This window comes from Onychostoma macrolepis, chromosome 24 (assembly GCF_012432095.1).
Source record: "Onychostoma macrolepis isolate SWU-2019 chromosome 24, ASM1243209v1, whole genome shotgun sequence".
Taxonomy (NCBI): Eukaryota; Metazoa; Chordata; class Actinopteri; order Cypriniformes; family Cyprinidae; genus Onychostoma; species Onychostoma macrolepis.
The window spans coordinates 613,649-640,389 of NC_081178.1; the positions used below are offsets into that span (position 1 = coordinate 613,649).

The following is a 26,741-nucleotide window of genomic DNA, read 5'->3' on the forward strand; positions in this document are numbered from 1 at the left end:
AAATACTTGATGTCCAGAGCAACATAATTAGTGAATGCAGAACCAGTGACTCAAGTCTGAACGAACTCATGCACGACAGCCGATTAGCAACTTCATCTCGCTCTTTTTTTAATGTGAACACACAATCTATACGAACAGTTATATTAAGTTAAATATGGAAACAAAAAAACGTAACCCTCAGGCTGTGCTGAAAATCCTCATTTGGTGTATCTGGTCAAAAACGACCTGCTTGTAAATCTCTCATTACGCTTTATTATCACCAAATCTTGGATTGGATCTTTTTATCAGCTGGTTTTCTGTGGATTAGCACAGGTTTTGTGTTTCTTTCTGGAGCTGATTGATCGTAGGTCTCATTGATCTGAACCCATGCTCCTCCGTGTTTGAGTGAAAAAGCATTATTTGTGGATGATAGGATAAGGTGCACAAGATCAGATCAAGAAAACCATTGATTGAAGTCAATTATATCAAGACAACAAATGATGAATCCTAGGCTGATGTGTTTTGGCTGGGAACAGCACAAGTGTAAGATGAGGTGGAAAAAATTCCCTAAAAAGTACAAAAATTATAAAATGTTTTTTGGGGAAATTTTTATACCCTGTGTCAGTAAGTTTTAGTCCAATTCAATAACATAAACCAGCATTTTCTGGAAAAAGAAAATCCTCTCTGACCACAACACAACACAAGAGTTAAACAGTAAAAGATCACCACCTAAAAACAGAGAACTAAAATAAAACCATTTAACATTTACTTTGTTACTTGAAGTAAAATAAATATTGGCTGAAATAAAAACAAATATATATATATATATATATATATATAAAACTTAAATGTTGCCAAGGCAACATTTATCATTTTAGTTTGGTAACTTGATACTAAAACTGAAATTGAATGAATACAAACTATATATTTTAATATAACTAAATATTTTAAAACAAAAACTACTAAAAATAACGAAAAAACAGAAATCAAAATTAATAAAACTGATTGAAAATGTTAATGAAAACTATAAAAGTATCTCAATGATACTAAAATAACTGCCTAATAACAACAACAACAACAAATAATAATAATAATAAAACTTCACAGACTATGCAAAACACCGAACATGCACTTCACCAGGAGCCTGTTTCATAAAACTTCACCAAACAAGCCAGGTTTATTTCAGTTAGTCTGACTTACTGTCAGTTGATCTGGTTCAAAATAAGTCAGAATAACTGAAATAAGCCTAGTATATATTTATTTAATGCCACGTCAGTATCTTAGGCTATTTTCATGGCAAAAACAATTACAATAAGAACCAGCAAACAAACAAACACAAGTTATATTACATTAACATATGATAAAAACTCCAAAAAGTGTTCTGGCAAAATTAAACTAAACTCTTTAAGTGAGTTCAGTTCATAAAAGAGTTTTCTCCATACATTAAAAGCGGGACAGTGGCTTATTAACTTGTTTTATGGATCAGCCTCCAGATTTTCTCCACGTAACAGTGCGTCAGAAAGCGGAGTGCTGTATGAATGCTGTGAACATCGACTGCTGAGATGAGCAGACGTCTGAACAACAGTGAATAGAGGAGCAAGTCACACACACACACACACACACACACACACACACAAACACAAACACAAACACAGACACAGAGCAGGAAGTGATGTGTGGCAGCCATTCAGCAGGAAACATTTCAACAACTTCCTGGCACAGAAATCCAAACAAACGAGAGCCAGAGGAGCGGCATTATCTGCTGTTATGAGCCGAGCGCACGTGAAAATCCAACAAGACACTTCTGATCTACATAAACCAGCATTACACTCCAGTGAACCGTTCACACAGACGCAGCGCTTCCTCCGAGCTGCTAACGCTGCTGTTTTAATGCACTTACACTAGCTTTCTATTCCTGTAACTATGACATCCGCTTTAAAAGAATCCCTCTAAACTGCATTTATTATTACACACTCAACTCTTAGAGCGCATATGAACGGAGCAATTATGCAAAAGTTTTGCACTTTTATGAATTCATTTGTCACACTGGAGAATCTGAAGCTCAAACGGTATATTAAAAAATCTTGTTACAAAATCTAAAAACACAATTTAACTTTTACATTCATAAACATTTAACCTTAAATCTTATTTTAAAGCACTGTGCACAGTTATTATAATTAACTAAAACTGAAACTATAACTAAAAAAAGAAAAAGTAGTTACTTGAAATAAAATAAACATTAAATATAAAGTATAATAAAAAAAATAAAACCTTCATTTAAGCTATTCAACATTTTTCATTTTCATTTAGTTTAACTTGATAAAATATCTAAAACTAAAATAAAATTAATGAAAACTATATACAGATATTTTTTAAAAATTAAGAAAAATTATAGCAAAACTGATTAAAAATATCAATAAAAATACTAAAATATCATTGTCGTCAACTACACAAAAGGTCAGTTCTGATTACATAATTCTTATATAATCATATTATATATATATAATAGTCATACATAACAGTAATTATATAATTGTTTATAGCATCTCAATATTTTCTGGGATTTTATTGCTAATGATAATCAGACGATATTTTGCTGAGTGTGTTATTGTGCTGGTCGTGGACAGCTGACTCCTTTTTGATATTCTTCATATTCTGTGTTTTATGGGCATTTATAAAGCCATTTTTTCTGAAAGTGTGCATCATCTTGTGAGTCAAATGCTTACTTTTAATCAGTCAATTAGAATAAGACGACATTTTTGGGCTGTTACCAGGCAAATGAAATCAGTGTCAACAAAATTCATCTTTGACACGCAGAGGAAACACAGAAGCTGTGTCTGAAGAGGCGTTTAGATGTGTTTACACACTGTTTAAACGGGTCACATGATGATGCTAAAAATAACATTATTTGGTGTATTTGGTGGAACGCAATGTTTATGTGGTTTAAGGTTCAAAAAACACATTCTTTTCCACAAACAGTACATTACTGTTGCTCCTGTCTGCCCTGCCTTTCTGTGATTTTTACAAAGCTCATTATTATGAAAAGCGTGCTGTGCTCTGATTGGCCAGCTATCCAGTGTGTTGTGATTGGCTGAATACCTCAAGTGTATGACGGAAATGTTACGCCCCTTACCATATTTGGAAACACACAGCGTCTCCACGACAACAACACTACAGCGAGAATAAAAGCTATGCCTTCTTTCTTTCTTTCTTTGGGTGGAGTTATGCAAATCTTCCCACACAGTGACGTAGATTTGTGGGCGTGTTTAAATGAGGCATTTTAAATAAAAGACTATCTCTTTGGGTTTGAGACTTCAGTCTTTGCAATTTTATGGATCTTATCTATGCACGAACATCATGTGACACTCCAGAGGTCATGTGACCCCTTTAATGCAGCTCAGAGGGACAAGTCTGTTAATGAGTGAGTCACTGAGACTGAACCGAATCATTTAAACGACTGATTCATTCAGGAACGAAACCCCGTCATGTCACTCAGAGACGCAAAACTGTGCTGTAGCTGTGTTTGGAATTATTTTAGTTGGTGAAATAGAGAAAACATAAGTCTCTTATTATTAACTGTTATATGAAATTAATATCACATTGTAATCATGCTGTTTTTTGGAGGTGAAAACTGTTTGACTTCATAAAATGATATAAATATATACATTTTTTGGCCCCATATCTTGAATTTTGTGCTCATATTAAATGCATCTGAACAGACTGAATCCTGCAGTGAAAGAACACACTCGAAATGTGATCTAATCTATAGACTTGTGTTTTGTTTGGTTTTTGCTATATATACACTCAATAATATACTCAATAATATACTCAATAATGTCAAATCATGCATTGTTAAAACAACAATTACAATAGAGTCACAGACGATATATAATCGCACATCTCTAGTTTATAGTAATGATGGCAAAATTAATAATTTATCCATTTCTGAATGGAATCCATTCCTGCACACATTCGTCACTTGTATCATATCAAATAAGTTGACATATGAAACATGAAGAGGTTTTAATGCCCTCATTATTAAAAACACGAACAAAACTACATGATTAATAACCCTGTTTAATCCCACCGGTCACAATAGTGACCATAAAAAAGGTTTTCATTCATAAAGCTCTAAAAACCTTACCGACTGGTGTTTTAGTGCACTTCCTGCAAATATGGAAAAACTAAAAGGGTCTCAATTAAATGTGTGCAGTGTCACATGATTAGTGCAGATTGTCACATGACCAGATCAGTTTAATTCCTGTTTGCACCTTGAGATGATGACTGCATCAAAGCTCCGAAACAAAAGGCTAGTAAAGCGTGTTAACAAAGATATGACAAAGATTTTTGGCACACATTATCTTTAAGGCGTCTAGTATTAATATATGATTATATTTTATAATGCACTAAGATTTTTTGCACTAAATAAAAAGTTCAGTGTTACAAATAAGTCACAATATTGATGTTATAATACTGGTGGCACTAATATAAAAACTTGATATGTGTTACACATGATATATGTTGATGGTTGTATTTTTGTCCTATCAATGTTGTATAGGGTTTTTTTATGCATAATAGTAGCCCTAGAAACAGTTTAAAATAGCTGGGCTAAGATATATAACAATTTTGATGACTGCAGAAATATGTTAATTCAGTATAAACATTATCCCACCGACCATAAAACAGTTTTCACACACTTTAAAAAAAAAAGATTATTATTTCAAAGGGTTACTAATGACACATCATTTGGATATTTTCATGTCTGGAAAAATCTGGGATTAAACGGGTTAATTAAACAAAACTACTCACACTACACTTTAGTCAGGATGAACATCTGATCACAATCCTTTCTGAGGATTTCAGTAGCATTGATTCAGAGTCCAGCAGGAAAACTGAAAGTAAACACGGCATTTTTCTACAATAAGCCATTTTAACGCTGTACACACAGAAGTGATTGAGGGAACTAGCTGATGTCCATGAAATCTGAAGTAAAAGTGAAATTCAACAGGTGCAGCAGCTCCGAATGATTCACACGAGAAGAAGAAGAAGAAAGAGTCTCACACACAACATCCATGACGAGCTCAGGAAAATGGCGACTTCAGCACAAACACACACATGTGATGACAGACAGACACACACACACACAGAGAGAGACAGACAGACAGAATGAGAAGAACACGACAGATCTCGCGCTGGAGCGGCGCGGGAGAAACTGCAGGAGTTACAATGTAACATTCGCGGCGCGTCAGCGGCTGACGGAGAAACATTGTAACGCGTCACACATCAAACACACACTGTTACACTTCTCACACACACACACACACGAGTTACATCTTCATCTTCACTGGCTTTAGACGGCAGAAACACACACATTAGCCGAGCAGCGTTAACACAAACACACACACAACTGCGGCTGTAGGGGAATCACACACACATCACACACACATCACACTCCTCGCGACACAATCTCACACCTGTGGAGCAGATTCAACACAAAAGCGCAGATTGTAGCTCGTATATTTGATGATTTCTTACCCGCACTCAGAGCCTGAGAGATCCGCCAGACAGACGCGGTGACAGACAGCACTGAGCAGTGCGCATGCGCAGCACACGAGCCCTCTACTGGAGGAGCGAGATCACGTGACCAGAGCAAACAACAACAACTCATCAGCAACACAGCATCTCTAGAATATTCTCAACTCATCAAATCACCTCACACTACCAAATATTTGCCACAAACTACATGTTTTCCCTCAGAACGTATGGCATTTCTTAATGATTAACTTCTTATAACAATTATAACAATAATATATACAAATTTATTAAAATACTTATTTATAATGATTAATAATTAATGATTATAATAGCAAAATGAAGAAACATTTGAAACAACTGATTGTGCTATAAATGCATAAGTGTGATACATTAACATGAAATGATCATAAATCATCAATAAACTTAATGTGATTCATATTTGTCAGTCAAACGTAAATTACACAGATCAGATTTCTGCACTCAAACAATTAATTAATTAATTAATTAAGTGTTATTAATTAACTATTTGCATCTGTTTGATTTTTATTTAAATACAAATATATACAAATAGCATAAATCCAGCATAAATTGTGACGACAATTAAATTTAAGTTTAAAAAATGGTTTAATAGTTAAAATGTATGAGATTGAAACAAACTTAGACTTATTGATGATAAATATATAAAGTTGGTTATAATTTTCCATCTTTGATTTTTTTTTTTTACTTCTATTACTTCTGAAAGTTTAGTTTTTTCTTTTACATAAACATGATTTTTGTTTATTTTTTTGATCTGCCAGAATGAGTGAAGTATTGTAACATAAAATAAAAAATGTAGATTAAAAATGCAAATGGAAATTCTATTCTATGAAGTATATTATAATTCTATTCTGTTGGAGTGTCTCAGAACTGATGTCCAGCAGAGGTCAGTAGAGTCTGATCTGATCGCTCATTGATGTATTTATTGTGTTTGTCTGTTAGAACGCATTCCATCACTATCTGAACACACAGTGAAGAGTCGTTCTCTCAGTCTCTGGCTGTAATGAATCTTATTCAGCTCATGAATCTTTCATCTGAATGTAATCTATCATAAATCATGTAGCAGTCTGATATTACAGCGCAGCTCCGTTGCTCAAAACACACATCGGCTAAACACAGCAAAATCACTCTGATAATGAAGATGATGAAGAGCGCAGTGACTTCAGTGCAGGACAAAGATTCAAACATTTTCTGGGTAAACATGTCAATAATCAGGGTCATGCTGTCAGAGGTCAGAGGTCAGCTCAAGCCTGAGACGCTTCAGAGCCAGTGCTGTGCTGGTTAACGAGTCAGAGATTGTGTGTGTGTGTTTATAACGCTCATAAACATTCTTTCACGGAGGAACGTGCGTCTCGTGCTTCACATTCACACTGACAGGAACTTCATTGACGTTTCTCTCACTCTCACAGTTTACAAACCAGCTCAAACATCTCAGATCTGATCTCAGTGTGTTCACAAACACTCGCTGCATCCAAACACAAACACAAACAGCTTGCAATGAAATATAACAAGCCTGGACACACTGGTCTTTACCCTTCATGCACTGGGCTTGAGGAAGACGTGACCTTTCCTATAAAGAAGACTGATGTGTGACTTCAAACGTAAAGAGCCAAAAACAGCTCTAACTACAACAGATTTACATGTGTGTGTGTGTGTGTTTGTGTGTGTGTGTGTGCGTGGGTGAGTGTGTGTGTGTGTGTGTGTGTGCGTGCATGCGTGAGTGTGTGTGTGTGTGTGTTTGTGTGTGTGTGTGTGTGCGTGAGTGTGTGTGTGTGTGTGTGTGCGTGTGAGTGTGTGTGTGTGTGTGTGTGTGTGTGTGTGTGTGCGTGGTGAGTGTGTGTGTGTGTGTGTGTGTGTGTGTGTGTGTGTGTGTGCGTGGGTGAGTGTGTGTGTGTGTGTGTGAGTGTGTGTGTGTGTGTGTGTGTGTGGGTGAGTGTGTGTGTGTGTGTGTGTGTGTGTGTGCGTGCGTGGGTGAGTGTGTGTGTGTGTGTGTGTGTGTGTGTGTGTGTGTGTGTGTGTGTGTTTAAAAATCCTAATGCATTTTACATTATAAACACTAGACAGCTGTTGTAATTGATCTGTTCTCATTTATGACACACACACACACACACACACACACGGATGAAGGAGGATCAGACGCGCAGTGTCTTTCTGTCTGAGCTCTCAGTAATTACAGTGTTTGACAGGACTTTACTCCTCAAATGATCAGGTATGAATCAGGTGTGTTATTACTATCAGCAGAACTCACAGAAACACACTCGGCTCTGACTGAAGTGACAGTAACTGCACCTTCAAGAGAGACACTTCCAGAAAACTTCTGAAGCTCGTTTCCTCCTCGAAATAAAATAAAAAAGATAACTGTGACTTTTATCTCACACTTCTGACTTTTTTCCTCTGAATTCTGCATTTATTTCAAAAGTGGACGAAAAAAGTATGAATTATGATACAAAAAGGTCACAATTACATTTTTCTATAATTCTAGAAATAAATGAACATTTCATGCATATATTATATTTTATAACTAATATTTATAATAAATAAATATGTTGCATTTTAAGAGTACAGCAGTTTTGGTAATGAATTGTTAATGAATGTCCATGATCATTTTACACTCTTGATTTTGTGATTTGATATTTGCATGTAAACCATCATCTCCATCCACACACACACACACACACACACACACACACACACACACACTGACTGCTCTAGACTCTCTATCATTCGTACTGAGTGAGTTAAAGATTGGAGAGGAAGAGTGCTGTGTGGATGAGGGTCGTTTATCTCCGGCAGGAATGAGGGGTCAGGGGTCAGGGGTCAGAACATCTCAGAACATTCCAGAATCCTGTTGATTTCTGCCGTCTTACACTCCTGCACTGACAGCACATGCAGCAAACACAGCTCAAGCAATACAGCATGGCGCTTGCAACACCAAGGTCATGGGTTCAAACCCCAGGGAATGCATGAACTGATAAAACGTGTAGTTTGAATGCAACGTAAGTCACTTTGTGCTGAAGTGTGTGACAGTCACAATACTGTCCATTATTTGATATGAAGCTATTTATGACCACAGACAAACCCAAACTTGGACTTTGAAACAAGGTTATCAATAACAAAAACTAAAAGTAAGCCCCCCTCCCCCCCAAAAAATACAAATTTGAACATGAACATAAAGTAAACATGAACTGTAATAAAACAGAATATTTTACACATTTTTAGTTAGTTGCCTAGTCAACATTTCTGATTTTTGTTTAGTTAAAACTGAAGAACTAAACTAACTGAAACTAAAATGTGATAAAAACTATATGGACATATTAAAAGAACTAACAAAAATGACAAAAACACAACAAAATTACAAAATTTTAACTAAAATTTAAATCAAACAGAAACATTTTCAATTCAAAATAACATTGCTTGGAGAGTTTATAAACCCTACCCTAACCCTAACCCAGTGTGAATCGCTCTGAATAAAAGCATCTTCCAAATGTAAACACATTTCTCCAACAAGACGTCATTTCACTGCTGTTTTCAGTGCCAACAGATGCCATCCACATCTTACATCATCTCATTAATAATGCAAACCATCCTGCTAATGGCTCCACACACACAGTCACACACACACACACACACACACACACTCTCTCTCTCTCACTCACACATGCACACACACACACTCTCTCTCTCTCACTCACTCACTCACTCACACACACACACACACACACACACACACACACACACACTCTCTCTCTCACTCACACATGCACACACACACTCTCTCTCACTCACTCACTCACACACACACACACACACACACACACACACAAGCAGCCGTCTGTGCTGTATTACAGTTTTTTACAATCATTTTTGCACTAATAACAGAACCTTCATGTCATTTTTCAAAACTCTAGACACAAAGTGTTTTTCAAGTTTTTATCAACCCTGTCTTGTAGATTTAGCCACAGGTTCTCATCCACATCATAACAGATGTTTTCATTAGTTAAACATCTCGGAAACAAACTCTTCCTGCACGGCAGATCCAGGCCTGACATCGGTCTCCTGTGATATCACTGCATGCATCATCTATGGCCTGGAGAAGAGAGATTGTTTGTGAGGAGTCTATTGTAGACCCTCCTCCTCCACGTGGAGCAAAACTGCTCAGTGGGTTACAGTAAGGAAAGAGGAGTATGGGGGTAAATACAAGCTGATAAACTGATGGGCCTGAAACCATGATTGCACTCGGTGCCGTTGCTAGGAATTCTGGGCCCATTGCACTGATTTTGTCATGAGCTCCCCTCAAAATCACATTCAGTGGGGGGTGGGGGGGTCGGGTCGTTCTGGGCCGCTCTCAGCCGCTGGACTCTCAAACTCTCCTCCATCTCTCGGCCAGAGTAAAGCCTCCCTCATCCAAAAATATGAATGGTTTTCATCACCCTCTAAAAAGACATTTACTGTACAAATACTGATAACAATGATATACAATTCTGGGGATTTTTTTCCCCTCCCAACAACAGGCATCTTGAAACTGATCACACCTGAACACACTCAGTCCTCAGTTGCTTCACTTTCATAATGTTGTTCATAATTTTCCATAAAACTATGCTTCAGGAGTTATGCAACAGTTATGTAGCATTTAGAGCAGTTGTATCAGTTGATAGTTAGATCATTGTCATTCTGAATTTTTAGTTCAGTGAACAAAAGATCTTTGATGTGTATTGTATCCAAGCATTTGGAAAAAGTGTTAAGTGTTTTGAAAAATGTTGTGAATTATGTGTCCAGAGTTTTGAAAAATGATATGAATGTTCTGTTATTAGTGCGAAAACGATTGTAAAAAACGGTATATTTCATCACTCAGTCGTGTTAAGTGTCTTGTGTTATTGTGAGACGCTGGTAACCTCAGGTTATTGTGTGTTTAGTCAGGCCTGCTAAGCGGCTGCTCCGAGAGGAAAGGGAGAGGTCAGAGGTCACAGGAAGTGGCAGACAGCGAGATCCTCCAGAGATCCACGACACTGTTTCCACCGCGGCGTCCAACACATCAGCACTGACCACTCGCTTCACCCAAAACATCTCAATCTGTCAATCAAAGATCAATCATTTCATCAGCAGCAGGTCTAGACACTCAAACAACACACAAGAATTCATGTACTGTATGCTTATAAATCTTCTATCTTTGACAACTGTCCTATACATTAGTTGTGAATTACAGTATGTGCACAATTACTTTGCTTCAACAATGAAGGACAAGTCATAATCTGTGTTATTTTAGCATCAGAGGTACTATTATAGTTTTTATTAATATTGTGAATTTTATTGTATATTTTGTGTTTTTATTTTCATTTAAGATTTTAGTAATGCTGTTATTTTTATTTTTAAAATGTTTTATATAATTTTTTTTTTATATATATTTTTTTTATTTCAGTTTTGGTTTTAGTTATTTAATTCTTCAATGAAAATGAGAATCGATGCCTTGGCAACTAGTTAAAATAAAATAAATTAAATTTTTCAAATTATTATTTTATTTCAGTTAAAATTCACTTTATTGCAAGCAGGGTCTAAAACTAAAATCATAAAAAACATAAACATTTTCATTACTTTAATTTTACTTGATTAACTAAACTAAAATAGCTAAAACTAAAACTGAGATCAAAATGAATAAAAATATAGACTTAAACAACAGCTAAAAATGACAAAAATACAAAACAAAATAACTAAAACTAAAATGAAAAATATAAAATAAAAGCTGATTCACAATATTAATAAAAACTATAATAATATACCAAAATAACACTGATTTCATCCCAGAGTTTGGCTGTTGATTCTCTCCATTTCTTCAATCATTTCATTATTATTTCCTCATATCGAGCTGATAGCATATAAAAGGTTTCTTAATCATTTCAGAGGAATTTCTACTCAAACTTGGTTCGTTGTGAGTCATCTCGGAGGAATCACGTGATAAATTCAGCACGCATGGAAATTTGTCAGCAGGTGAGTTCCTGGAAATCTGATAGTGGAGGCAAAACACAGCCAAACTCTTCCTGAGGAACAGCGGATATAAAGACACCTGAAGATGCTGTGCTTTCACACCTCTAGAAACTAATGTCTCCTGCTCTCTCCAGAATCGCTCCAGATGGACAGAGGAGGGTTTCTAGAAGGATGTATAATGTGTTGAGCTGCGCTGAAGCCCCGTCGCTCATCTTTTATTCAGCGTATGAGCAGCAGCAGCCCTGAAACAGGAAGTGACTGATAGAAATCAATCCTCATGTGCTGAATAAATCATACGCAGAGCACATCTATGAGCTCACGCTCCTGCAATCTTAATTTCACATTTATTAGAGACCTTCATTCAAAGGATAAAGAGATTAAATGCAGACCATCAATGATAACTGATAATAACTGAGCAGCAAATCAGCATATTAGAATGATTTCTGAAGATCATGTGACACTGAAGACTGCAGTAATGATGCTGAAAATACAGCTGCGCATCACAGAAATAAATTACAGTTTAACACATATTCACATAGAATATCATAGAACAGCTGATTTAAATTGTAATAATATTTCACATTTTTACTGCTTTTTAAAAATTTTTAATAAAATAAATGCAGGTGACCAGAAGATATATAAACCTTATGGTTGCTAGGGTGTTCTGTGTGGTTGCTAGGGTGTTTTTTGGTTGATAGGTGGTTGCTAGGGTGTTCTGTGTTGTTGCTTACAGTAAAAGTGATGCTTGTCTTAGTACACACTTTTCTTCTTTAGTTGGATAGAGTTATATCGTGTTGTAAACTGTCATAAGGCTTTAGATATGTCGGTTCAGTGAAAATAAATGATGAAGAACAGCAGCAGGTTATGAGACGGACAGATGAACAGAAAGCTGCTGTGGCAGTTCATCTGTCAGCAGCATTAAACTGTAAATCACAGAGTCTGACCGAAGTGGATCGATGCGACCACAGAGGAACAGAATCAGTGTGAATTTATCACGATATCAGGAGTAAAGAGGAAGAGCTGATGTTTGAAGAAGTTATATAACCAGGTGCTTCATTAACGCCTCGTTTGTCTGCGGTGGAATGTCCTTTCTTACAGATGGAAGCTGATAAAGAAGAAGTTTTCATTTGTGCCACTTCATCTCTCTACATCATTCACACACTTCCATTTGTGTAATTTCACAGTTTTCATCACTGCAGTATTATTGTACATTATTAGACATGTGGGAAAATGTAAATTTCTTAATTAAAGTGCTTTGTTTGATACTTTGTAACAACAACCATTAAAAAAAAAAATACTGTTTGACTAGAGAATTTATTTATGTTAATGTATGCACGCCCCCGTGCGCTGATTGGACGCTGACGGCTGTAGCTCCGCCCCCGCGAGTCCGCGTTTCATGGCAGTCGGATCCTCACACACACACACACACGCGCACACTCGCCTGAGTTACAGCAGAAACACACACGCGTGCGGTGATCTCCGTGAGTGTGTTCGGGATCTGATGGATGATGGATGTGAAGGACTGTGGAGGAGTGATTCTGACTGCGTTTCATTCATTCAGGATTCACGGAGATGAGCAGAAACACGCAGCAGACAACAGGTCAGACACACACACACACACACACACACACACACACACACACACACACACACACACACACACACACAAACACACACACACACACACACACACACACACACACACACACACACACACACACACACACACACACACACACACACACACACACCATAAACTCTACCTTTAAACTTTTCTTTGGTCTCTTCTGATGTTTTATTTTGGATTGTATGTTGTTTTTAGATCGGAGGTGTTTGTAAAGTTTGTAATTTCATTCTCTTTTGCTCTTATTGAGTTGCATTTCATATTTTCTGATGTATTATTTGTGCTTTAGGTCTTTAGTATGTTTTTATGTGCTCATATCAGCACTAAGTAAATTGCATCTTTATTTTGCATGATCTTCTCAGAGTTTATGATCTAAATCTAATTTCTGTTCAATTGCATTCTGAACATTAAGAGTTTGTTTTGTTCAGTGATCAGTCACTGTCAGATTAAATGGTTGAGTCTGTATGGCGCACATACGTTTCGCTGTAATTCTGTTCTCATGTCTGATACTGAACATGTTCTTAAAATCTTCAAATATTTGCTGAGTAAATACAGTATATTGAACACATGATCATATTCCACCCTGCCCCGTATTCCTCACGCATGTCACTGTGGATAAAGTGTTTGCTTAATGCACAAATGCACAGCTCTTTAAGTAATTATTAATTCTGTCAGTCATCTGAACAACTACCGTTCCGAAATCTAAATTGCCGAAAACCATGGAATAAAAAAAGTTAATTGGCACTTTTTATTTATTTGCCACTGAGATATAAACAAAGCAATTATTAAAAAAAAAAAAAAAAACTGAATTGCGTAATGTAAACTCAGAATTGCAAGATTAGAATTGTGAGATGTTAACTTATGCAAGATGTAAATTGAGGGGAAAAAAAGTCAGTTGCAATGACCTTTTCTATTTATTTATTTGTGTGGCATAAACATGTTTCCATAGAAATCACGTTGTGTTTGTGAGGTGTATCAAACATGTTTTATCAGAGTTCCTACAAAACAGTGGCAAACTCAGTAAAAGTGTTTGTAAAGCCGTTCCAGAGTTAGTTTAGTTCAGTTTTTGCTAGTTTTCTGATGTTCCCAGCATGCATCACTCGAGTTTGTCCTCTGGTGTCTCATCAGATGATGTCATGATCGGGACGTCTCAGAGTCAGGCAGCGACGGGACGCTCTCTGCTCTTCTGTCTTGAAATATTTCCATTAGATGGGAGCCAGAGAGCGGATCGGTGGTAGAGCAGGAGCTAGAGTTAATGACAGCATGAGGAGTAGCACAGACACGTCTACAGGACTCAAGCTTTTCATGATCTAGGGTCAGATGTCTCGGGTGAAAAACGTACACTTCCATAATGTACTTAAAGTGCTCTATGTTCACACACTACTTTTGTACTTAATGTACTAAAAATGATTCTTTAGTACTTCTTAAGATAAACTTAAGTGTGCTCGACTATTTTGGGACACTGTGAATATGAACTAAAATGCACTTTTAACATACTCTCTTTGTATTTAAAAAATGTATTTAGTCAGCACTTGTAGTACACTTGAGCGTACTAGTGTATGAAAGATAGTTCAAGTGGTGACTAAATACATTTTTTAAAACAGAGATAGTACATTAAAAGTGCATTTTAGTTTATATTCACGGTGTCCCAAAATAGCACTGTTGAGTACACTTAAGTTTATCTAAAAAATCATTTTTAGTATATTAAGTACAAAATTAGTGCGCAGAAATAGAGCACTTTAATTATATTATGGAAGTGTACATGTTTCACCTGGGTTACCGCTTGTTGTGGCAAAATAATTTTCTTTAGATATTAAAACTTAAATTAGTTGGGAAAACATGGCTATAGTTTGTCGTTTATATTTGAATGTTTGCTATAGTTATTTTCTTGGTAAATGCCTTTTTGGCTTATGCTTCTTTTGCTATTGTAGGGAACTCGTAGAATAAATAGTAATTATTTCTTCTTATTGTAATTGGGCCCCTGGGAGTGCGAGCATAGGCACATGCCTAGAATACCTGTGCATCAATCCAGCCGTCTGGGGAGAGTTTAGTTCTGTAAAAGTTTATTCTGACATGATGAATGTGCCATTCTCACACACACACTCTCACACACACACACACACACACACACACACACACACACACACACACACACACACACACACACACACACACACACACACACATACTCACACTCACTCACTCACACTCACACACACACACACTCACACTCACTCACTCACACTCACACTCACACTCACACTCACACACACACTCACACACACAGCTGTTGTCTAGAGGTCAGTGGTGTCGTGTTGTATCCTACTAAGTGACACAATTCACACAGGCTGAAAGCGCCGTTGTATGTGTGTGTGTGTGTGTGTTCTTGCTGAAAGCTCGTTTCTGTCAGCGTATTGTCTTGTACAAAGGGAAGTCCTGTACTCCTGCGAGTCTCTGTGTGTCCCTGAATGTGTGAGTCGTGTGCTGCTGTCGCTGACGCTGGACGTTTGTTTACACACACACACACACACATCTGACTAGCTTATCATCCTGAAACTGAAATGACTTTGACATGCCACATCAAAATCAAAAGAGAAAATAAGAAAAAATATTTAGCATAAAGAGTGAAGCCTGTATTCAGGAGCATTAACAACATACGTTGCATTTTCACGATTGTTAAACGCGTCTCATGACTGTAACGATTCTGTACATTTCACTTTAAGGTTTTTGTAATTCTCATTATTCTTAATGGGACAATGCACCCACAAATCATCAGTTGTCTCTTTTTATTTAATTTTGTTTTTACTGTTCCAAACTGACTTTCTTTCTTTTGTGGGGCATGAAAAAATATATTTTGAAGAATGTTTGGAAGCAAACCGTTTCGGTTCCTATTGAGTCAAGTGAAGTCATCTTTATTTATATAGTGCTTTTAACAATACAGATTGTGTCAAAGCAACTTTCTAATATCAGAATAGGAAAATAGTGTCAATAATTTCAAATGACAAGATATCGCTGGAAAATAAGTGTCCACAACTGAGCAAGCCAGAGGAACCAGAACTCCATCGGTGACAGAATTAAATCCATTAAATGGAGAAAAAATACAATGGAAGTCATTTGGATCCAAAATAGTTTGGTTCTCAATTGATTCTCATTACTAGAATAAATTATTTTTATTTACTGTATTACAGTACAAATGCAATAGGATGATTATTTCCCCCAAATGACAGTAATGCCAGTAAATCATAATAATATTAATATTCCCAAAATAGGCCTAATTTAATTGAACTTTATTAATTTCGGAGTGATCTACGCGCTGGACGTGTTCATGGTTTGATTGGATTGCACACAAAAGCATCAGAGGAAGTTATTGGTTTGTTCAGTGATTGTATGTAAATCTCTTTTTGTTCACTTCTAATCCAGATAGTTTGACATTTGTCTTGCACAGACTGTAGTTTAACACGAGAACAGATGCTGACCGGCCAGAGCATCACTGATGATGATGATGATGATTCCAGAGCCAATTATAATCTGGAAAATGAAGGCATCTTAAATACAGCTGCTGTGGGTTTTGGTGGTTGTAGTACATGAATATCTTTTATGAATATTGTTGGCTCTCTGACTAATTGTTTTTGTTTCTCTTTTGTAAGTCACTTTAGTTTAATGTAAATTAACACTTTACAAGTGTTTAGTTAATGCACTTATGTTAACTTACTGTAAAGTGTTACCTGTAAATAAATATGGAAGTGTAGATTTTTAAAAAATGTATTTTTATTATTATATATTTTTTAAAGCCAGATCATTTTTTTAGTTTTCATATTTTGGAAAAAGTAAAAAAAAACAAAGCAAAAAAAAAAAAAAAAGTGACTTTCTAAGACAAAAACTATTGATAAATCTCTCAGGTTGTGCCATATTTCTGTTTGTTGAGCAGCAAATCAGCATATTAGAATGATTTCTGAAGATCATGTGACACTGAAGACTGCAGTAATGATGCTGAAAATACAGCTGCATCACAGAAATAAATTACAGTTTAACACATATTCACATAGAAAACAGCAGTTTTACATTCTAATAATATTTCACATTTTTACTGTATTTTTAAATAAATAAATGCAGCCCTGATGAACAGAAGAGACTTCTTTCATAAAAAATCTTACCAAACCATATATTTTGTTTTAGGAATGCAACAGATATTAATTGATGCTAAGCTAACAAATAATAATAAATACTGTAACAAATGTAATGCACGCTGTTAGTTATTTTAGTTAATGCACTAATGGGACCTTAGTGCAAACTTTTACCTGTAAATAAATATATAAAAATCTAGCCCCCCCCCATTCAGTTTTCAGATTTCACAAAAGTAAAACAAGCAACATTCAGACATGAAACTATTGATAAATCTCTAGGGTTGGGCGCTATTTGTATGTGACTCATCAGATAAGCAAATAAATGAGTGTCATGACTCTTGCACTGCAGATCAAGATGTCTCTCATATTCCTAAGAATTCCATTCTCTGTGGAATCTCTGAACTTGTTCATTGAGAAGAGACACGTGAACTCTAGACTCTATTGAGCTGGCTATAAAAAGCCATAAAGCAGCTGAGACTGATCTGAGATCAGAAGGAGCGAGTGACATCAATGCTGCCGGACCACATTCCACTTGACTGAAGAACAGCAGAATTCCTGCCAGAAACGCTTCATTCGCGTCCGGATGGCTACGAGAGCGCACACGCCAACATGCACAGGTAATCAGAGCAGCTTTACTACGGTAAACCAGCCTCGAGTGCTGTATACGATGCTGTTTGTGGGTCAGATGAGGAAGAGGGAGTCGGTAAACAGGAGGTTAATGAGGGTTTGAGTGATAAGCGCCTGCAGATAATACTAAAGCAGTGACACGCTTTCCTGCGATACGGTCATCATCAAAGTTTGTTTGTGTTTGAAGAAAAGATGGTTAATAATTCATCTCAAAGCTCAGATTAAACTGGTTTCATTTGTTGGTTTTTTTTATTTCTTGGCTTTAATTTTAACATTTGCATTCATTACTTTATCCAAATCCAAAGCATAAGCACGTGTTCATGCATTACGAACAATAATAGAAGTGTGAATTTAACAGTAAAACTACAGTAACACAAAGAAAGGGGAAAAAGTAGGATTTTGAGCCGCTGTTGGTGGTGGTTTTGTCAGAGCGAAACATCTTGGTTTGGTGAAAATGTCATGTTTCATTGACAATAAATTCTTTGTTGAATTAAAGGTGTGTTCATAATTTCACATTTGCAATTTTTGATGTTTTGAATTATTTGGCATTATGATAAGGTTTATTATAGTTTCTAAGTTTGGTTGAAATATGAAAATAAATAAGCCAAATTAAGTTAAATGAACATGAACTTTGGTATCGAAAACTTAGAGATATACACACATTCCAGCTAGAAGTTCAAATAACTTGAAATGTGTCGAGTTGAAAATACTTAATAATCCAAGCAAATGCATCTTAACTAATATATAACTTAAAGTTAAGTAGAGTGAAGAAAACAATAAGTATTTAAAACAACTTAAAGTTCCCCGTTGCTTTTATAAAGTTATTTCAACTGAACTTTATGTTCAAATAACTTTAAATTTGTTAAGTTCAAATACCTAATATTCTGAGTGAATGCAACTTAGTTAAACAAAGTGAAAACATTTTTGTTTTACAGTGTAGTGTAGGTGAAAATTTATATTGCATTATTTGCACACCATATATACAGTAATTTTATGATTTTTGAGTCGGTGATATTTGAGTCAGACGGACCAAAACAATGAACAAACCAGTTTTGGCGGATCAGAGGAAGTGTTTACGCATTAGAGATTGTGTTTTTGTGTGAATGAATTATTGCTGTGTGTGTGTTAGTTACTCACACACACATGATGTTTGTGTGACTTTACCGCAGTCACACGCTGCTTTGCATGAACGTGAGGAGCCACATTTGACTGGTAAATCGTACCGTTGGCGTGAGGTGTTTGGTTGGGAGTTTTTGTTTCACGATTGAATCTAAATCATGTGTTTTGTGTCTGGATCAGTGTTTGAGCTTCATTAGACGCGTGACTGAATCTGAACATGGCTTATAAACTATAGAAATGTTCTCAAGAATACAGCATGTATCTGCGCTCGTGTAATCTGATCCTCCTGCTCTGTGTGACGCATTATTATTCTAGTCTCTCTCTGACCTTGATTAATGACAGCAGATGCTGGTTTGGTTCGGTTCAGGGTTTGACAGCTCGTCTCGTCCTCTCTGTTCTTCCGTTGTGTCTGAGAGCGTCGTCTGAGGCTAATAGGAAGTTAATGTTGTGTTATTGATTTCTGTGGGTGTGTTCAGGGTAATATAGAGCATTATATAGCACATGTTTGACACTCAACAGGCTTTCCAATGGCTTGAGCCAAACAGGAAGTTTCAGTGGCAGTGGACTTCCTTTTCTGTAAAAGCACACTCAGTCTGTAGTGAACACACACTCATACACTGCCATGCAAATGTTTGAGCTCATTAGGAGTTTTTATTTGTTTGAGAGAAGTACTTTTATTCATCAAGGACGCATTAAATTGATCAAAAGTGACACTAAAGACATTTATAATGTTCCTAAAGATTTCTATTTCAAATAAATACCATACATACAGTAATTTCATTTTTTTGGACTAGTACCATTCTTTAAAGTACTTTAAAGTAAATTGCAAGGAATATGAATATGGTATATGGGTGATTCTCACAAACACATGAAGCTATTATATTTCACCCTAAAATTAAAACCAGAATTTAAAGAAAAGAAAAAAAGTTATAGAATTTTTTTTAAACAATTTTCACTCAGAAATTGGTAGTAAATTTCACAAATAATTACAAAGAAATAGCAAGTAATACATTGAATTAAAGTATAAATACTGAAATAGTATTTTCTTGTAAAACAACTCTGTTGTTTACAACTTTGAAAAATCATTTTTTACGATATAGTTTGATGAGATTCACCCACATATTAAAGTACCATCAGTGTACCGCGGTAAAGCCACAGGTTATTATCTGAACTAATAATAGTTTAATTCAGCTGATTTCAGTGAATCATTATGATTTCATCTTGTCATATGTGACCCTGCAGCACAGAAGCAGTCATAAGCAGCAGCTATATCTGCAGCAATAGCCAACAATACATTGTATGGGTCAAAATTATACATTTTTCTTTTATGCCAAAAATCATTAGGATATTAAGATCATGTTTCATGAAGATATTTTGTAAATTTCCTACCGTAAATATATCAAAACTTCATTTTTGATTAGTAATATGCATTGCTAAGAACTTCATTTGAACAACTTTAAAGGAGATTTTCTCAATATTTAGATATTTTTGCTCCCTCAGATTCCAGATTTTCAAATAGTTGTATCTCAGACAAATATTGTCCGATCATAACAAACCATACATCAATGGAAAGATTATTTATTCAGCTTTCAGATGATGTATACATCTCAATTTCCAAAAATTGACCCTTGTGACTGGTTTTGTGCTCCAGGGTCACACATTGATCTGAATGTGGCTGGAGCACAAGGATTGGGTTTAAAACCCTCTTCTGTCACGCTTGATAATGAAGGAGTGTTTGTGGTTTGTGCAGGTTTAGTGTGCGAGTCAAGCATGCCGTTAGTCATCAGTGGACACTAACACTCTTCATCTAACGCTCTCAGTCATTACTGCTCCATTAGCTCATCAATCCGGCTGATATGAATCTTTAAAGTCCAGAGCCGCTCTATTGATCTGTTGTCTGCAGCTAATGCTCCGGCTTTTACCCGCTGGAGTGCTGCGATCTGCTGACGGCGCTGAAGTGCTCGGGATAAACCGGCCCGAGCTGATTAAATATAGTGTGTGTGGGGTGTTTAGGGCGGCTTTGGGGTCAGATTCCAGCTGTGCACTGCGTTTTAATCAACATTCCCTTTCTATTCTGCACCGAAACACTCGTGCATGTGAGTTTGATTATGTAAACTGATTGCTAAGTCAAGCATCACTAATGTTTAGTGAGGAAGCACCTGTAGGTCTATTTCTCAGGTTCTTCCTCATGAAATTTGGTTTAGGGATTTTAACGATTCATTCCAATGTAATGTTTTGAACCAATTGTAATTTTTTTAGTTGTTTTTTTTTTGTAGCAAATGTGACACTGGACCACAAAACCAGTCATAAGGGTCAATTTTTCGAAATTGAGATTTATACATCATCTGAAAGCTGAATAAATAATCTTTCCGCTGATGCATGGTTTGTTATGATCGGACAATATTTGAAAATCTGGATTCTGAGGGTGCAAAAAAATCAAAATATTGAGAAAATCACCTTTAAAGTTGTTCAAATGAAGTTCTTAGCAATGCATATTACTAATCAAAAATTAAGTTTTGATATATTTACGGTAGGAAATTTACAAAATATCTTCATGGAACATGATCTTTACTTAATATCCTAATGATTTTTGGCATGAAAGAAAAATGTATAATTGTGACCCATACAATGTATTGTTGTCTATTGCTACAGATATAGCTGCTGCTTATGACTGCTTCTGTGCTGCAGGGACACTCGTGCATTAAAAACACCAGACATGGCAATGGAATGGAAAAAAACGCAAGGCTATGAGACGTGAGCTGAGCTTCTTTTAACTTGAGTTTTTAGTAAAGATGTCTGTCAAGTGCATCTTTACATAGAAAAGCAATGGAAAAGTTGTGCAGAACTACTACTATATGTCTGATATTTGCATGAGAGACTGTTTTCATTTACTGGTAATAATCATTGCTGAAGCTGTTATAATTAGTCATTTTGAGTTTAGATTGTCTTGACTTTTATGAGTATAATGAAATATTTAACATTTTTCTAATTTTATATTATTTCTGAACATATATGATATCATATATTTCATGCATATTTCATGCATATTTTCTGCAAATATATTTAATAAGTGAATTTGTTTTACGTTTATACCATGTATCGCCCACACTCTTAAAAATAAATGCACTTAAAATGTTCTTCACAGCGATGCCACAGAACCATTCAGTCAAAGAACATCTCTTTCTTAGCTTTTTATAATCTGAAGAACCTTCTTTCGGCACAAAGCAGCTTTAGTGAAGCAGAAAGGTTCTTCAGATGTTGAAGGTTCTTTATGGAACCATTTAGACACAAAAGGTTGTTCTGTGGCATCGTGAAGCACCTTTATTTTTAAGAGTGCAGTCCTAGTTTGGTTCTGTTGGAATCCGACTCTAAAATGCTGGAAAGGTATTTTTAAAGTCCAGATGTTTCTCTTTAAGACTTTGGGAGGAAAGCCGCTCGTGTTTCTGATGGATTCATGCTCGTTTATGCCGCCCGGAGAGTGAAAATAAACCTGTGAGTCAATATTTCACCAGGAGACGCTTGGCACAGTCATTCTGATGAAATGGACGCCTGTTTTCATCAACATCAGAGATGGAGACGCTTTGATTTGATTAAATGCATGCCCTCAAGAGCACCTTCACGAGTTAGGAAAGGCATATTTCATGCAAGTTCTGTCAAATGTACCTTTCTGAAATGCAAAGCAGAGTTAAATTGCATTAGTCTTCTTTGCATCCGAGTCTTTGCTCCAGCTGTTTACGTTCCTGGAGGAATGAGCTCATGATTTCTGCGTCTTTCGAGCAGCTTCTCGGGTTCAAGCAGCACATGTTTTGAGTTTAGTTTCCTTCAACGCTGACCTACATTCATTACGGGGGGCCGCGGCACGTCCAGAATTAAAGACCGCATGCTTGTGAGAGTTTACCTGATCTCACAATAATCAGGCAATCATGGATGCGATCTGCTTTCAGTGTGAACCAGTTTGTTTAATGTAGGATATATACACTTTAATACTGCACTGTGAAAATGTCCTGTTCTTCATCAGCCTTTTTGTTTTTTTAGTCTAAACATGATTATTTTTACTTGATTTAATGATGAAACTAGTCAATATGTGACCACATTCACAATCCATTTAACTTCAGTAATGTGTTTCTGAGTGAAATCAGTTGTTTGATGGGATTTTTATCTGTGTCTCTAAAATAAGATTCATTACAACAAGCATCTTCTTTCTGTAGAAAAATGTGTAGTGTACTATAAATACTATAAATAGTTCATTTTGATTCATGAGTTTAACTGATCAGACGGTGAAATATCATCATCATCATATATATATAATATAATATACAGGCTTTTCCTCCCTGATATTTTATTTTTCATACACGTTATTGTTTCTTGTCTTGTGATTGTTTTTAAATAGTATTTCTATATTTGTTAACAGTACAAAGACTTATGACTAATGACAGAACTTTATAGAATAGAAAAAAACCCCACATACCACCCGTTTTACATCAATAATGTATTTTTGAGTGAATTAGGATATTCCATGAGTGAATATGGAGCATTTAATTAATATTTTCTTTTTTTTTCCTTCTATGTTTTCATTGAACTTTTAGGTATTTTTTTTTAATGATTTTGTTGTTTTTGTCATTAAAAAAAAAAAAAAAAAAAAATCTTTAGTTTTTATACATTTCTATTTTCTAGTTTATTTTAACTAGATTAAATAATTGTATTTTATTACAGTTACATTTTATTTAATTTTATACAAAGAAAATATAATTTTTAGTTTTAGTCAACTATAATAACCCAGTTTGTTGTGATTTCATGTCAACTTTAGTGAAAATTCTGCCAATGGAAAGGCAAAAAAATAACTTTTTGTCAGATGATTTTGTGCCTGATACAATCAAAATCTGTGTCAAAGTCGATTAAAGCGACTGTACAGAGTTGAGTTTTGGATCGAGTGAGATGTTTGTTTAAATTAAAGCAGCGGTGTTGAGAATGCTGTTGTGATCATTAGCAGCATCTGGAAGTGCTTTTCCTAAATTACACACGTTTCTGTGTGTCTCAAAGTCTGAATGGGCCGAGATGAGCTTTAGAGCTGTAAACCGAGAAGACAATGGACATTAATGACATGAGGAGGAGAGAGAGAGCGGTCAGGGCGAGCGACCGGTGGGCGGAGACACACACACACACACACACACACACACTCTCGTCTCGTCTCGTTCTCCTCCTGATGTCTTTCTAAGCACCGAGAGGTATGCGTGCTGTATTCATTCAGAGCAGGACCTGAAGGAGAACAGCCACACGCTCCTCAAGCTCTCAGATTCAGTTCTCTGGTGATCCTCTGTGCTTTTATGTTTGCCTTTGTGACTCATGGATTTATGGAGTTTGTACAGGACCTGATTGACACCGTCAGCTGGAGTAGTTTGTGTTCGGTTCTGGTTTCGTTCGGACGTCTCGTGTGTTTTGGAGGTTCATAGTTTCGTATCCAGTGTTCATCTGAACACACAGTGAGTCTGAAGATGCTTCTGTTCTGCTTTAGTGACTCATTTGTAATTGTATGATCAGAATAACTGATATTTATTTGGTGTCTAGAAATCTGAGAGGTTTCTTAATGATTTGCTTTGTTTTCTCGTGTGTGTGTGAATGGGTGAATATGGTGAAGTTTCAGTGTGGATGCACTGGAAATGTCTCTGGTTCACATCAGAACTGTGTGTTTTGTGCGTCCTTCAGATATTGTTGTCACGCTGTGGTTTGCTCATGTGTTTTGTCTGGTTCAGAGTGACAGAATGAGCAGATTACCCATCAGGCCGTGCGGTTAACCGCTCTCTGTTTGAAGGAATATCCCAGGTTAAACTCGGCTTGTGTTTATAGTGTTTACACCTGAGATTTGGTTATTTTCTGTGCAAATGAAAGCAAATTAAGTGAACTTCAGTCGTATTTCATCTTTGCAAACACACAAAAGCAAAAGGAGGAATTCTTTTAAGTGTATTAAAAACTAAAAAATAAACAATTTTATTTGCTGAAAAGTAAAAAAGTGCAGTCTTATTATTATTTTTTTACTATATTATTTATATTATTTTATATAATATATAATATATATATATTAGTGCTAATATATCAAACAATTAATCGTGATTAATCGCACCCAAAATAAAGTTTTGTTTACAGAATATATGTGTACTGTATATTTATTATGTAAATATAAATACACACACATACATGTATATATTTAAGAAAAATGTTACATTTATATATTTATATATGATATAATTTATATGAATATAAATATACAAGTAAATATTTTCTAAATATATGCTGTATGTGTGTGTATTTATATATACATAATAAATACACAGTACACACAAATATATTCTGTAAACAAAAACTTTTATTTTGGGTGCGACACTGTTTGACAGCACTAATATACATGTGTATATGTGTGTATGTGTGTGTATTTATATATACATAAAATATATATTAGTTCAAGTTATTATTTTGAAATATTTAAAGTTTTTAAAAATTATATTACTTCTGTCAAAGTTTGTAAAGTGATCTTAGGTTTTGGAAAGGTGCTATTAAAATAAAATAAAATTTTCTTATCATCATTATTATTATTATTATTATTATTATTATTATTATTAAGTAAATTGTTTTTGTTTTTGTCAAGCATTTAATAAATAAAGAGTTGCATTTCCCCTGGAATATACCTTTGTCAGGAATGGTTTTATTAATATCGGCAAGAATCGGATCATAAATGTTTTTGCATTAAAGTGTCCTGGAGATGTTCACATTGACTGAAATGAAAGCGAAACTATGCTGAAACGCACACATTGTGTTTTTTGTTTTTGTGAACTTGTCCGGCTGTGATCCTGGCGTTCCTCTGGCCGATGGAATGCATGAAGGAAGTAGTTTTCTCTGACGTGACTCTGTTTTTCCAGAAAATGGAGGGAAATTGCGTTTCCATCAAAGGCTTGATGTGTGTAAACCGAGGCAGGGACGTTTGGAGGCAATTAAGTTCCTCATGTAACACAATTCAGGCTCCATCATGTGCTGCGCTGATCGATAACTTCCTCTAAATGACGCAGGTCCACTTCCTGGCCCATCATCTTCATCTTCATCTTCATCATCAGCTCCTGTAGCTTATCAATATTTGATAGAAAGCCAGAGAGATGATGTTTGATGCTGATTCTCTCATGATTGTGCTTCAGCTCTATTCTCTGATACTGTAGTGTCTCACTGAACACGCAGCTGTGTTATGAATAATGTCTTTAATGGGTTTAATATTTTGAAAGGGTTTACAGATGAAGAAACGTAGCACAAACCCGTGTCCTCACATGAGATGATGACTCACATTCGTGGTCTAATAAAGTCTGTGTATTCACGCGAGGATGATGACATGTTGAGATCATGTGACCGCTGAATGAAACGTGAATATTATCACACTTTCAGGATGAAATTAGTAACGCGAGTGAAACGGGACGTTTGTAGAGTGACACAGTAACTAAGCTTTTGATGAAACCGGATCGATATTTTCTCTTAATAGACAGCATTTCATTTTCATCTTTTCTTCTTTATTCCCTTCTTTTTATTTTCCCTCTTTTTTTCCTTTTTGTCTTTTCCTCCTTATTTTTTCTTTCCCTTTTCTTCTTTTTCCATTTTTCTTTTCCTCTTTTCTTGTTTTTACCCTTTTTCTTTTCTTCTTTTGTCTCTTTTCTCTTTTTCCGGAGGCTTGATTGTAAATGTGT

The 26,741-nt window shown here is 35.7% G+C and overlaps 2 protein-coding genes across 4 annotated transcripts in view; one reads left to right on the forward strand and one right to left on the reverse strand.

Moving 5' to 3' along the window:
- LOC131533683 (lethal(3)malignant brain tumor-like protein 4) overlaps positions 1 to 11,771 on the reverse strand; it is a 61,539-nt gene extending 49,768 nt beyond the window's left edge. Inside the window, exons 1-2 of one of the 3 annotated variants that reach the window (XM_058766085.1) lie at positions 11,632 to 11,771; positions 10,443 to 10,620 (exon numbers count right to left, since the gene is read on the reverse strand). The gene's annotated coding sequence lies outside the window, so the exon portion shown is untranslated. Of the gene's footprint in view, positions 1 to 5,514; positions 5,717 to 10,442; positions 10,621 to 11,631 lie in introns of those variants that run through there. The other 2 variants (XM_058766087.1, XM_058766084.1) reach the window with 2 other exon arrangements.
- A 1,160-nt stretch (positions 11,772 to 12,931) lies between these two features.
- Positions 12,932 to 26,741, forward strand: part of arhgap28 (Rho GTPase activating protein 28) — a 33,220-nt gene continuing 19,410 nt past the window's right edge. The window contains 1 exon segment of the mRNA XM_058766088.1: positions 12,932 to 13,129. Coding sequence (XP_058622071.1) covers positions 13,035 to 13,129 — 95 coding nt within the window. The 5' untranslated portion in view covers positions 12,932 to 13,034.